The sequence below is a fragment of the Myotis brandtii genome, unplaced genomic scaffold (genome assembly GCF_000412655.1).
Source record: "Myotis brandtii unplaced genomic scaffold, ASM41265v1 scaffold251, whole genome shotgun sequence".
Classification (NCBI taxonomy): domain Eukaryota; kingdom Metazoa; phylum Chordata; class Mammalia; order Chiroptera; family Vespertilionidae; genus Myotis; species Myotis brandtii.
The window spans coordinates 2,076,947-2,091,571 of NW_005359516.1; the positions used below are offsets into that span (position 1 = coordinate 2,076,947).

Sequence of the window (14,625 nt, forward strand, 5' to 3'; positions counted from 1 at the left end):
CCGATGTCCTCTGGTGTAGAGAAGGGATCTTCCAAGGGGCAGGGGGAGGAAATCTTTCAGAGGAGAAAAGATCAAAAGATGTTTTGTGGAGAAAATGGCCCTTGAACTGAGTCCTGGAAAGCTAGTAGGTGTTTGACAAACAAATAGGGTAAGAAAGTAGCAGGTTCACAGGGAAGGACATGTGAAACCACGAGGTTCAGGAAGCTTCAAGCAGCTTGTCTGACTGGACTGCGGCCAAGAGGGCAGTTGAAGAGTTGCAGGCTGAAAGGACCGTAGGTCGGGGGCAGAATGGTGCTATCAAACTGTTTTAAATGCAACCACAGCATGAAATTCATTTTACCTTGTGACCCGGAATAATGATGTGTCACACACACACACACACACACTTAACAAACAAAACTTTTACCATATGAATGCACCATGATATTTCATAATTTATTCTTAAAAAACAAGAAACACCTTGACACAACCCACTAATGCAGTGGTTCTCAAGCTTGGCTGCACATTAGAATCACCTGGGAATCTTTTTCGATGATTGAACAGACCAGACCATGCTATGCTGTTTCACACCTTCGTGTTTTTGTGTCAACTCTTCCCCTTGCCAGGAATGCTCTCCTTGGCCCTGACCACCTGGCAGACTGTTCCTCAGTTTCTTAAGGCTCAGCTCAAGTGAGTTCCCACCTAGGGTGTCTTTCCTGTGTCCCACATCCAGCCCAGGTGAAGCAGACCATACCCTCTTTCCTGCCTCTATTGTAACATGAACATGGTTTTCAATCAATGCGTCTCCAACACTGGTCTGATTTTCTAGACTGTACCTTCCTTGAGGGCATGAATAATGTCTTATTGATCTTTGTATTATAGTGCCTAGTTAATAGACATTAAGGAACATTGAACAATGAATGTTTTTTTCTATCTTTTTAAAAAATACATTTTTATTGATTTCAGTGAGGAAGGAAGAGGGAGAGATAGAAACATCAATGATGAGAAAGAATCATTGATTGGTTGCCTCCTGCATGCCCCACACTGGGGATCGGGCCCACGACCCAGGCATGTGCCCCGACCAGGAATTGAACTGTGACCTCCTGGTTCATAGATTGACGCTCAACCACTGAGCCATGCTGGCCATGAATGAATGTTGAATAGAAGAATGAATGGATGACTAAGGGAGTCTGTGCGGCACCATTTCGAAGAGTTCTAGGTGCAGATGATGTTAAGGAGCAGAGTGCCATGGCAGGGAGGAACAAAAGAGCTGAGAGAATCAGAGTTTGTGCTCAGGGAGGAGCTAATTGAAAATTGTGAAGTCAGGCAGACCAGGTGACAACAAGATCCCAGGTATGGCCCTGGGTGTGGGCAGCTGAAGTGGATGGAGATAAAGTCATGGAAATGAGTGATGCCATGGGGTGGCTGTGAAATCTCCCTGTAGGGAGATGGCAGGGAATTGAGGTGCAGAGGACTGTCAGGTGATAGCAATGAGTTGGGAAACAGGATAGTATAACCAGAAAGCAGGAGTCCACAAAGCTGCCTGAGGATCCCTGGAGTGATGGAGTGAGGTGTTCCTGGCTGCACCTCCCTTGCATAGTGGGTAGTAGGCTGGGGGTGCAGCCTCCTGGGCCTTGCAAGGCAACAAGCATTGCATGGTCTTGTGACACTCAGTGGTCAGTCCCTGAGAGGTCAGGAAGCCAGCTCTCGGATATCCACAGCCAGAACATTCATGGACTCTGGCCAGTTAGTAAGTCAATGCAATGAAGTTTCAGGGGAGAGTTGTGTGTGGCCTGGAGGCCAGACCATGGTCAGTGGGTGTGAGTGAAAGATAAGGTGCAGAAGTCATTCAAGGAGCTTGCCTGAAGAGGACAGAGATGAGGCTAAGGTGCGGGGAATGGCAGGCTAGAGGGAGGGGTTAAAAAACTATGTGTCATCGATATTTACATAATAAACCTAGATATTAATTATAGGCAACGTGGCAAATGTTGAAAAAGAGTAGAAAATAACCACTTGCATTTCCGTGAAAATGTTTATATTTTCTATATGAACCAACTGCTAACATTTTGGTGGACTTGCTTGCGAGGGTTTTTCTAGATTAATATAGGCTTGATGTGATGTGAGAGAAAGGAACCAGTGGCCTTCGGGTTTCCCATTGTTGACAGGGGGAAAATCCCAAACTCCTCCACAAAGGATGTATGATTCAGTGCTGGTGAACCTGCTCAACTTTGTCTCCTACCCTTATGTACTGATCACACTGATGATTGAACAGACCACCATGCCATGCTGTTTCACACCTTTGTGTTTTTGTGTCAACTCTTCCCCATGCCAGGAATGCTCTCCTTGGCCTTGACCACCTGGCAGACTGTCCCTCAGTCTCTTAAGACTCAGCTCAAGTGAGCTCCTACCTAGGGTGTCCTCCCTGTGTCCCACATCCAGCCCAGATGAAACAGACCATACCCTCTTTCCTGCCTCTATTGTAACATGCATGTGATTTTCAATCAATGCATCTCCAACACCGGTCTGATTTTCTAGACTGTACCTTCCTTGAGAGCATGAATAATGTCTTATTGATCTTTGTATTATAGTGCCTAGTTAATAGACATTAAGGAACATTGAACAATGAATGTTTTTTTCTATCTTTTTAAAAAATACATTTTTATTGATTTCAGTGAGGAAGGAAGAGGGAGAGATAGAAACATCAATGATGAGAAAGAATCATTGATTGGTTGCCTCCTGCATGCCCCACACTGGGGATCGGGCCCACGACCCAGGCATGTGCCCCGACCAGGAATTGAACTGTGACCTCCTGGTTCATAGATTGACGCTCAACCACTGAGCCATGCTGGCCATGAATGAATGTTGAATAGAAGAATGAATGGATGACTAAGGGAGTCTGTGCGGCACCATTTCGAAGAGTTCTAGGTGCAGATGATGTTAAGGCATAGACGTTAAGGAACGTTGAACAATGAATTTTTTTTCTATCTTTAAAAAATATATTTTTATTGATTTCAGTGAGGAAGGAAGAGTGAGAGAGAGATAGAAACATCAATGATGAGAGAGAATCATTGATTGGTTGCCTCCTGCATGCCCCACACTGGGGATTGGGCCCACGACCCAGGCATGTGCCCCAACCAGGAATTGAACCATGACCTCCTGGTTTATAGGTTACGCTCAACTACTGAGCCATGCTGGCCGGGCATGAATGTTGAATAAAAGAATAATTGGATGACTAAGGGAGTCTGTATGGTACCATTTCGAAGAGTTCTAGGTGCAGATGATGTTAAGGAGCAGAGTGCCATGGCAGGGAGGAACAAAAGAGCTGAGAGAATCAGAGCTTGTGCTCAGGGAGGAGCTAATTGAAAATTGTGAAGTCAGGCAGACCAGGTGACAACAAGATCCCAGGTATGGCCCTGGGTGTGGGCAGCTGAAGTGGATGGAGATAAAGTCATGGAAATGAGTGATGCCATGGGGTGGCTGTGAAATCTCCCTGTAGGGAGATGGCAGGGAATTGAGGTGCAGAGGACTGTCAGGTGATAGCAATGAGTTGGGAAACAGGATAGTATAACCAGAAAGCAGGAGTCCACAAAGCTGCCTGAGGATCCCTGGAGTGATGGAGTGAGGTGTTCCTGGCTGCACCTCCCTTGCATAGTGGGTAGTAGGCTGGGGGTGCAGCCTCCTGGGCCTTGCAAGGCAACAAGCATTGCATGGTCTTGTGACACTCAGTGGTCAGTCCCTGAGAGGTCAGGAAGCCAGCTCTCGGATATCCACAGCCAGCCCCTGGTTCTCTCTCGTCCCCAACCTTTGCTCCAGATGAACTTCTCCAGTTGATCCTGCAAGGCTGGAAGGTCTACAACAGGAACATGTATTACTTTTCTCACGTCAAGAAGTCTTGGCAGGAGGCTGAGAAGTCCTGTGTGTCCCAGGGAGCCCACTTGGCCTCGGTGACCTCTGCAGAGGAGCAGGTCAGAGTTTTGGGTTTGGGATGGTGCTGCTGGGGTGGATATGGGATAAGGGCCATTGATACTTTGGCTTTGCCCCTCTCAGAGCAGTTGTGGCAGAAACTTTCATGTCACCTCATCAGTCAGGGAGCAAATATTTATTGAATTTCAGTGAGCATCTAGCACTGGAGGTAGAAGCACTGACAGCAAACCCCAAAGTCCTCAATGAATGAGGTCCACACCCAGAGGCCCACAGATGTCAGCAGTGAGGAAAGGGAGGTGGCACCAGGTGACTGCCCTTAAAGTGTTGGAAACATTCTTCCCTCCCATCCCCTCGTTTAGCCCCTCAGCCTCCTCTCTAGTTGTCAATCTTGATTTTAACATCAGTTAATCCAATGGCTATGGAGGGTCCATGAACAGGAGACCCAGGCTTCTGGGCAAGGCCAGATGCACAATAGGAGTTTGAGGACCACCAAAGGCATTATAGCTCTGGGGGGCTCATTTGCCAAAGGTACTTGTCAGCACTGACTAGGGTTATTAACAAAGTAGGTTTGGCGTAATTCATTTTATAGCACCGCCCATCCCTGTGTCATCCTGAGACTGCTCTTGTATGTCTGTCAAAAGACATGCTATTTTGTAAAACAAAACTTCTTAATAAACCATGGCCAGGTCTCCAGGTCTCTCTCTCTCTCTCCCCCTTCCTCTTTCTCCCCCCCCCGCCTCTCCCCTCCCCTCTCCGCCCCTCTCAGCCATGTCTCTTTGTCTCAGTAAAGCCACACTCCTCATTAAGTCAACACGGGAGAAGCTGAACTTCCCTTGAGGGAACCTGGCTGCTGCCCTAGATCCTGGACAAACCATGGGAGGCGCAGGGAGGGACCCGGCTCCTTCAGAGGAGTGGGCTGCATGCCCTGGGCCCAGGAGGCGGTGCCCTGGACTCCTCTCCTACATGCTGGGGGAACCAGCTCCTCACTCGGGGTCAAGCAGCACTGCCTTTTCTTTACAGGCATATCTGACGGAGTTCACACGGTCCTCCAACTACTGGATTGGCCTCAACGACAGGGGCACGGAGGGCTCTTGGCGCTGGATTGATGGGACACCATTCAATTATGCTAGGAGCAGAGTGTGAGTCCAGTCACTGTCTGGTGTTGTCCCAGGTACTGTCTTGGGCAGGCCTGCTTAGTGATTCCCTGTCCTGTGTGTGTATACCTGCCCACTGAGTGCTACTGGTATATGTGTGATATGTGTATGTTATGTGTTTGATGTGTGTATGGTATATGTGATGTGTATATGCAGTGTGTGTGATTATTTATGATGTGTGTGTACAGTGTGTGTGTATTTTCATGTGTGATGTATGGGTGATATGTTTGTGCGTGTGTGATGTGCATGATGTGTGTGATGTGTATGACGTGTGTGTGTACACCTGGGCATATTTGCGATCTTTGCCCGAACCCCTCCTCATGATCTTGGGGTTGGCAGGCAGCCCATAAGAAGACCTTCCTGTTTATTTGTTTGTTTTGCTTGTCTACACTCTACATAGGCCTGGTCCCCCATCACAAGGTATCTGAATGTGAAATCTGGGGAGGGGGCTCATAGCTTCAGACACCCTTTCTCTCCCTTGATCCTCAGTTGTGGTGAGCCAGCACGGCCATGGCATACTCAGCCCCAGGGCGCCCTATGTGCCACGCCAGCTCAGCCAGGTTCAGTGAGCCTGAGAGGGGGCGGTGAAGGATGGAGAAAAGACAGACAAGAGAAGATAGCTGGGTCTGGGTGGGACGCTCTCCTCTCTGATGGAGAGCCAGCAACAGCGCCACGGACTACAAGCCGTGTCTTTATTTTATAGCCAGATTCCACGAGGCAAAATAAGGGCGTGGTCTAGATGTTTACAACATTCTCATGGGTTTCGATCCTACTCAATTACATGCACCTGAACTCTATCAAGCCCACATCACTCAAATACCTGGGGTCACGTGTTCGGACCATAGGTTCAAGCTTACAACTATAGCTGTTGGCTATAATTGTGCTGGAAGGGATCTGCCCCCCAAGCTGGGACTTGCACGTGGCAATGAGAGGACTGTGCCCTCTCATTAGTTGGAGGCTTGAAACTGTCCAAACATTGTAACCGCTCTCCACACTCAGTAACCAAGGACAACCTCAGCAGAGCACCCTGATGGTGAGTCTGGGCCCAGCTCTGTTCTCATCCTGGGGCCACCAGGAAAATAGGGACCCATGTCACTTCAGCTCCTTATGCCACAGAAGAGGCGGGGGCGGGGGGCTTCTTTCATCTAGCCTTCTTCTTTCCAGGTTTTGGAATGATAATCAGCCAGACAACTGGCAGCACGGGAATGGGCAGGATGAAGATTGTGTTCATGTTCAGCAGAAGTGGAATGACAACAACTGTAATACCCTCTATCAGTGGATCTGCAAGAAGCCCCTCAGCCAGGGTGTGGCCTGAAGTAAGCCAGAGCTGAGGGCTCACTGCCCCTGCCAGCTCTGGACCCTTCCCACCATGATGTCCTGTTGAGCCTCTGAACCCAACTTGTTCTCTGGGGCCTTCCATTTGGCCTTTTGTGTTTCCTGCCCTGTCCTTTTATTTAACCCTTCAAACATGCTTACCTCGTAGGACCCTATGGGATGAACAGCTTCTCAAGGCAAGAGCCTTGCTGTGCTTCTGTATCCGCCTCAGCAACCAGCGCAGGCCTGTCAGACAGCAGGTCTTCAATAAACACTTGTGGATGAGCAGAAGCTTTGTACTTGTCTCTGCGACAGCCGCCACACCCTCTTCTCCTGGGATTGGTTCTCCTTCCTCAGTGTCCCTTCTCCTGAAACAAGTCATGGCCACCCCATTGTCCCCTGCATTTAGGTGCAGCAGATGGGCTGGGGCTGGATCTCTCCAGGCCTTTAAACCACTGCAAAACCTTCTTTCTCTCCAGTGGCTGGTCTCGTCTCGTCTTCAGACTGTTACACTCTCAGGCTTTGGCCTCGTCTTGTGACCTCATTCCCCCTTCCTGGGACTCAGCTTTCTGCCAGCTCAGTTCAGAATAAGAATTTCTGAGCAGTTCTTTGCCCTGCCTTGTGGTGTCCCCCGACCCTATGCATGCAGAGGGAACCTTAACATTGCTGGAGTGCTTTCACTGCACAGCTCCCTCCCCTTTGTACTCCTTCCAAGATTCAAGCACTCTCTGTCTCCCCAAACTCCCATTTTCCTCTCTCCAGCTTAGTGAGACTGTCATGACCCTGTGGGGCCCTCTTCCCTGCACTGTGGTCTGAAAAGAGTGTCAAGGAAGAACCCTGGGGTGTTGAGGACTCATCCGGTCTGCTTCCCCATCCAGGAGCTCGAATCACAGTTTTGCTCTGTTGTCCAATGTCTGAAAATAATTGTTTCATGTATTTTGTCCAGTTTTCTAGTTGCTTACAGCAAAGGGCTGGTCCAGTTACTCCTTTGATCAGAAATGGAAATATATTTACCTTTTATGATATCTTTGGTTGAATCAGATTTTAATCTGTGTGCATTCATATTTTTTTTTTTGGCTTTTTCTTTCATGGCTTCTTAGCTTTTTATTAATTTTAGAGACCCCTCCTCTATCCCAGGATTGAAATAACATTTTGCTGTATTTCTTCTACTACTTTTATATAGCTTTATTTTTTACATTTATATTACTAAGCCATCTGGAATTTTCTCAAATATCATTAAATGATAACATACTCTTTTTCACTCACTTGAAAAGCCAACTTTTTCAAATACGAAATTCACAAGTTCGTTTCTGGACTCTTGATTGCATTCCAATGAATTCCCTTTTCCTTTACGGGGAACACGTTGTTTTAATTATTGTAGTTTTATAATATGTTTGGTTATGTAGCAGGGCAAGTCTCCTTTAAGTTTTTCAAAAGTTTTTAGATCTTCATGGGACAAGCTTGGTGATTGGTGGGTTCTACTGAAGGGCATGAAGTGGCTAGCTGCATCTGTCATCAGAGTATCCCTGCATTTCTGATTGCAGTTCCTCCAAGTGAGTCAGGATAGTAAGAATCTAGGGAGATTCCTTGACAAGTGGAATAAGGGAAACTGAGACAATATAATTAAACAAGGCCAAAAATCTGAGCAATTTACATCCAGCTAATGAATCACACGGTATTCACAATGTGTGTGATGAATCAACACATTGAAGGACACACCTGAAAAGTTAATGACTATTTGTTAAGAACCTCCTCTGAGACCTCCCCTAGGATTCTGGCCAAAGAAAGATAAGAAGCCTCAAGACAAAGGATCCATGGTGCGCTCTCTCGCAAGAGCACACCCACTCCTTGTATCTCTGCTGTTTTTCTCCTAAACTCCAAGGGACCCCACAAGACTTGCAACCAGGGGAGCAGCGGTCAGTGGCAGCTTGCCCTGGGCTAATCCCCTAACCCAGTCTCTAAGGCCCCCTATTCTCTGACGTTTCCTCTCCTGCTGCTTCTTCTACCTTAAATCCTCCCTTTATTTCACTGTCCCTGGCTTTACAAAACATACTCTCAAAAGCCACCTGGACCAAGCTGTGAAATCTTTCCTACACAAAGTCAAGGACCCACACACTACTAGCAGGCCCTAGGCAGACCCACCCCAGGCCCAGACCCCATCCACTAACAAGAGGTTAACACATTCCTCAGAAAGAAATTCTTCAATATTTGGCCTGGGAAATAGAAGCTGAGCGGCTAGCAGTCTATGGGCCCAGAGGGAAAAGGGGGCCAGGCAGCTCCCTGTTTCATATATAGAGGCCCCTGAAGCTCCCTCCTTCAGTCTGGCTGTGCGGACCTCTCTGGATATAAACCACCCTTCTGCAATGTAGGCAGTGGGGTGTTGCCTGGTTACTGAAGGTGGAGGAGGAGATGGGTAAGCCAGTTCTTCTGTTTTCAGTCTGCCCTGCACCCCTGCCTTCAGAGGTAACAGGTATTTCTGAGTTCTGAGTTCACCGAGTTGTCCTGATTTTTACTTACTACCCCTATTCAGACCCTACTACTGTGGTAGAGTTCCATTTTCTCAGTTTTGCTGAGTCAGCTACCACTCATCCATCCACTCCCAGCTTCCACATGTTGTTGAAATGCCTTATCTGCTATTGAGTCTTCTCCCATTCTCTTTGTCATCCTGTGTTTTTCTTGTTTTTATTTCTTCACTGTCATTATAGTAGATTTTTGGAGAAAAACAGACATGAATGTGTGTATTTTTATTTTTAGGATTTTTCTGTCTTATACTAAATAAAATAGCAGCCAGTGTTAAATAATGTGTCCTGCTTTTTTGGAATTTACTGTGATTTTCTTTTGGTCTTGTATAGGCTCGCTTTTTATAAATGTTCCATGGGCATATTTATTACGTTAGGCTTGTGATTGTTATTATTTAGATGTTCTACATATATCCTTCATTTATAAGTTGTCTGCCCAGCCTATCAACTTCTCTAAGAGGATTAAAAAAACCCTCTTGTATGTTTAACATTAATCTATGTGTATCATTTTATCACAGTCTTGTATTTATAAAGCTTTTGATTTATGTATTTCAGAGTTCCTTTTTTTATGTCTAAGGATTCATAACCTCTAAATCTACTTGAAGAATTTTGCTTTTTATCAATATTCATTCAATCAAGGAATATTTCTTGTGCCTTTACTATGTACCAGGCACTCTTCTAGGTTATTGGGATTCAACAGTGAAACAAACAGATAAAAGTCCCGGCCCTCGTGTAGTTGGTATTCTAGCAGGAGGCAGGGAGACTCAGCCCCTCACAGCCACAGCAAGGAGTCCCGTGGAGCTTGAATCCTGAGGGAGGTGACATTCTGGAGTAGCAGGCAGCTCTGCATCATCAATCCAGCCAACCACAGCCTGTGGTCCAAAGGTAACGGGACAGGGACCCGTTAATAAACATGAAGGATTCTCTCCTGCTCACTCCAGAGTCAATTCTCATGCCTGGGCTGGCCCTGTCTCTCTTCCCAGGGAGGTTCTGAAAGCTGCAATTTCCCCAAGAGGGAGTCAGAATGGCAGAGGAACCAAGTTGTCTGCAGACTGAGTGGAGCCATCTGAGGAGCCAGAGTGAAGTCCTCAGCTATCCTGGGGGAAGTGGCCAGCTCTCACCCTGGAGGGCCTGCCCCACCCTATCTCTGCTGTGGAAACCCTGTACAGCTGCCCCTGCTGGTGACCATGGATTGTGTTGGTGGCAGTAGCAGGCAGTGACAGACAATTGTCACCACATGGGCTGTGCTGTTGGCACCTTGATGTCCACAGCCTCTTCTCCCAGAGCCCTGATTCCAGTCTTTCTGGATACAAGGACCCAACCTGATGGAGGCTGGGCTCTCACCTGTGACTTGGGGGAGAGCCTGACTCAGGCAGAGGGGGAAGAAAGCACAGGCTTCTTTGCTGTCATGAAATGACCTCCCAGGCCTGCTTTTCTGGGGTCAGGGGACAACTTCTCCGTCCGGAGAGTGAACACATTCTGGAAGATGTCTCAGCGTTTTGAGGATGAGGAAAGTCACTAATTTAGAGGAAAATGTGCCCATGTTACGGTCAGCAACTCTGAGTGTCCTCTACTAACACTTGCTCCCATACACTGTACCCAGATTTAGGCCTGGGCTTTGGCCCGTCCCCCCAGTGTGCCGGCATCATGTCTGCCAGAAAGACCCTCTCCCTTGGTATTGTTCTCACTTAGAAGGGCCACTTATAAGTCACTCTAACTCTATCTGCTGCCAGCAATTCCTGCAGCTCCAAGCCAACCAATCCCATGGTCAGTGAAGGCCCCAGACCCCAGGAAAAATCACAGAAGAGTAAGGAGGCCTGGGTTGCTGGTGGGAAGGGGGTTTTAGGATAGAAAAGGGACCTGCCGGGCCTCAGAAGGCTTCCTCCTGCAGGACAAGGGTCTTTGCAGCACACATTCGCCTCTTAGCTCCCCCTGTCTTTCCTAAAGCAGCCTGCACCCCACTGCTTCTTCACTCTCCCCTAAGCCCTGCTTTTGTTGTAATCTTACCCTTCTAATATCTGACAAGCATTTCCCATTCCCACCTTGAAGAGGGACTCCAGGCCCTCTTGGAGGTGGCCCCAATGAGCCTTTCTTAATATCTCGCTACCAGGCCATGGGAACTGAGCCCTGTGCTTCAGCGTCCTCTCAACCAGCTCTGACTGCAGCTTTTGCACTGGTGCTCAGAACATCCCTCTGCATGAGTCCCTTAGTATTTATCTGTACAATAGCTGAATTTCTGGACGTTCTGTCTGGCTCATAAATCATCTCTGCTGCTGTAGCCATCACTTACAGGACAGTGGGAATTACATGAAGCAGGAGAGATTGGTGGTTAGAGACCCGAGTTCTGTGGCCAGACTGTCCGGGTCCAATCCCAGCTTTGCCCCTTTCTAGCTGGGAAAACCAGTTACCTGACTTTTGTGTCTCAGTTGTTCTTCTGTGAAAATATTAGAGTACCTCCCCCTTGAGGCTGTTGTGTGGATTAAGAAAGTTCTTGTATACAAGTTTAGAGTGGTGCATGGCCCACGGATCCCTCTGTGCAACGTCAGCTGTTACTGTTATGCCAGTGGCCTAATCGCCTCCTCACTACAACTCTGAGGAAGGTTCTAGTAAAATCTCCACTTTACAGGTGGCAAGATGAGGCCTAGAGTTTGAATGACTTGTCCAAGGGTCCTGTGATACAGCAGCTCCTCCACCTGACCTGCGACTAACCCTGGGGTCCTGTTTAAGTCTCAGCCCCTCTGTGAGGCCCCACAGCCCGTGGGGCTGTAAGCTTCCACCTACCCCTGCGTGGAGGCTGCCAGGCATCTTTCTGCACCTGCTGAAGCTTCCTGGGGACAACGCCTGTGGGTCTGTTCCTCTTCTCTAGTCTTGGCAAAGAAGCACTTCTGACCCACTGTTAACCCTGCCGGTGATGTGGCCAAGATTAACCCCAGCTCATGCCCAGTGTGGGTGGAGGAGGAAGAGCCTCAGGGGAAGTGAATGTGGGGCATGTTTCACAGACCCTGCTTCTCTCTTAAGGCTCTGCTTGCCAATGGACCAAGTCAACTGGAAGTGCGGGGGGCGGGGGGTGGTGCTGGGCCCACTGACTTAGGGAGGGAGGCCACTCAGACCTCAAGGAGAAAGAACTACAGTGGAGGCAGCAAATCTGAATTCTAGGCTTGGCTGTGCCACTTACCAGCAGCATGACCTTGGCTCATCATTCAACTTCTCTGGCATCAGTTTTCTCATCTGTACAATGGGAGTTAAGTCTGATTCCCAGGGATATCTGTAATAATAAATGCATAATATGCTAATTAGACCGGACAGCCTTCCAGACATTCTTTCGGACGACCTTCTGGACGAAGCTGTGGCGGGCAGGGGTTAAGGTAGAGGCAGCCGCCGAGGCAGTAGGGGCCGAGCCCCTTGCACAAATTTCGTGCATCGGGCCTCTAGTAGTGAGATAAAATAGTACATACTATGTGGTAAATAATGTGTAAAAACCAGAGGCCCGATGCATGAAATTCATGCAAGAGTAGGCCTTCCTTTCCCCAGCTGCTGGCACCAGCTTCCCTCTGGTACCTGGGACCCGGGCTTCCCTCGCAGCCCGGCTTCATCTGGAAGGTCGTCCGGAGGGATCTCTGGCCTAATTAGCATATTATGCTTTTATTATTATAACAATACAAATTTATGTGATTATGAGTAACATTGCCAAGTTAATTTGGACAGGAATTCTGGGCAATGTAGACATGTCTCTTTGAAGTTTTTGATCCCTTTAAAAATGTCTTTCTTTGTATTCCTTATTAAAGTTGCTTTTTAGCAGCTCTTTTGTGTCTTGACTGAGCAAAGGAGATTAAGGGAGTTGTGTCTGAGCCTCGGTCTGGTTGGGGTGATGGGGGGCTGCTGAGTGCACCCAGGATGGCAGATGTAGGAGGGAGGGCTCCTCTCAGTGGAGCCTCAGGGCAACGAACAGGCAAAGATTGATGAGGTGAACATGCTGGGCATGAGATGGAGCAAGGAGCAATGTCTGTGTCTCAGGGTAGAAGATAAGATGGATGGGCTCTCTCAACCCCCATCCTCACTCCCCTATTCCAGGCTGCCTTTTCTCATTGCTCCATTTCCCACGAACCCCTTGTACCCAGGCTTCTGGATGCCAATTAAGGTGATGTAATTAGAAACACTTGTGCGAGCTTCCTAGCGTGGAAGTGAGGCAGAGCACACCTCCCTGCCCTTTTGTCTATTTCCTGTGGGCAAGCCCGGAGGTGAGGACTGTCTCTGCACAGAGAAGGTGGCCCCTTCCCAGCTTTGGGGGGTTGAGTGGCAGCTGCAGGAGCAATGGCTCCTTGCTCCCTGGTCTATAGGTTTGGTCGTGTGTGTTCTTGAACTCAGAGCTCCCCTGTTCCTTCAATCCTCCCAGAGCTCGTGTAAGCACCTAAATCCCTGAACTGATTCCTTGGCCTCTACCTGGTACACCTAGAAGAGTTTCTGACCCTGCTCTGCACCTTGATTGTGGTGAATGGCCTGGGACTTTGTTGCTTCAAGGTTTGATCCCTGCTGGGCACCAGCTCCATTTTTGGAGACGACAACCAGGAGCAATGATGGAGGAGCATGCCTTGGAAAGAATCTAAGTCCCTAAGTGACCATGAGGGGCAGAGATGCACTGCTGACCTATGCCTTTCACACTGTTAGAGGAAGGAGAAATAAACCCTTGGTTAGACCATTGCATTATCGGGTGATGGCCAGGTATTGGCACTAAGTCCCTATCAGGTGTAACAACTCAGCTCAGACTGCTCTCCCTCAGAACAGGTGGTTCAGTGGAGGACTCTAACAGCCAAGAGGCCAGAAAGTTACAGTTGGAGTTGAGGGAGGGGAGCAAATATCCTACGTAATAAAAGCCTAATATGCAAATTGTCTCCTCCAGCAGTCGTTCCACCAGGAGACCAGGATTTTAACCACTCGCTATGACGTGCGGTGACCACCAGGGGGTGACGCAGACCATGGTGGACCTGGGTGACAGTGGAGGCCCTGCTGGTCCCATGGGCCCCGATGAGAGAAGGACCATGGTGGGATGGTGGAGCAGATGAGGGGGTGGCTCCAGGCCAAGGTGGGGCACCAGGCGGGACTGCTGGGCTGCAAGGCTGGGGGCATGAGCTGAGCCCGATCTCCACAGGCCACCCTGAGGGACCCCACCTGTGAAGGAATTTGTGCACTGGGCCCCTAGTGAAAGAATAAGGTTCTTACACTGGGTTCCTGATACACACCAGCTGGTCCACTCAAGGGCTTGGCGATAAAAATAGAACAATGTCAATCATGTCCTCTTTGATCCTCAAGGAAAGTTGAGAAAATGGGTAAACTATCTCCATTTTCGGCCTCATTCCCACACATTTGGCTCCTGTTGCCTTCTATCTGCCTCAAAATGAACTTAGAGCAAACAAAAATATATTTTAGAAAATATAAATATGTATTAAAATATATATTCTTAAAGAAAGTGGGAAGTTACAAATAAGAAAAGGGGGACACTCGGGAGAAACCTGCGGTGTTGGATTGGAATTGGAAATAACAGTATGAAATGCTTTGTAAAACATACCTATCTAACTGTATACAGTGGGGCCTTGACTTACGAGTTTAATTCGTTCAGAGACCGAGCTCGTTAAGGAGCTCGTTAACTCAAATTACTCTGTCAACTCAAAGCAAAAAATCGGTGAGAGACAGCTGGTATCTCAAAAAACTCGTTAGTCGGGACACTCGTAAGTCAAGGC

General features: G+C 48.2%; 2 protein-coding genes across 3 annotated transcripts in view; both read left to right on the forward strand.

Annotated features, from left to right (window-relative positions):
• CLEC4F (C-type lectin domain family 4, member F) overlaps positions 1-7,237 on the forward strand; it is a 14,720-nt gene extending 7,483 nt beyond the window's left edge. For both annotated transcript variants that reach the window (XM_005867783.2, XM_005867784.2), the window contains 3 exons: positions 3,793-3,944; positions 4,924-5,042; positions 6,222-7,237. In XM_005867783.2, the coding sequence (XP_005867845.1) occupies positions 3,793-3,944; positions 4,924-5,042; positions 6,222-6,372 (422 nt within the window). In that variant the 3' untranslated portion in view covers positions 6,373-7,237. The remainder of the gene's footprint in view (positions 1-3,792; positions 3,945-4,923; positions 5,043-6,221) is intronic.
• Positions 7,238-13,601: 6,364 nt separating this feature from the next.
• FIGLA (folliculogenesis specific bHLH transcription factor) overlaps positions 13,602-14,625 on the forward strand; it is a 12,718-nt gene continuing 11,694 nt past the window's right edge. Inside the window, 1 exon segment of the mRNA XM_005867831.1 lies at positions 13,602-13,609. Coding sequence (XP_005867893.1) covers positions 13,602-13,609 — 8 coding nt within the window.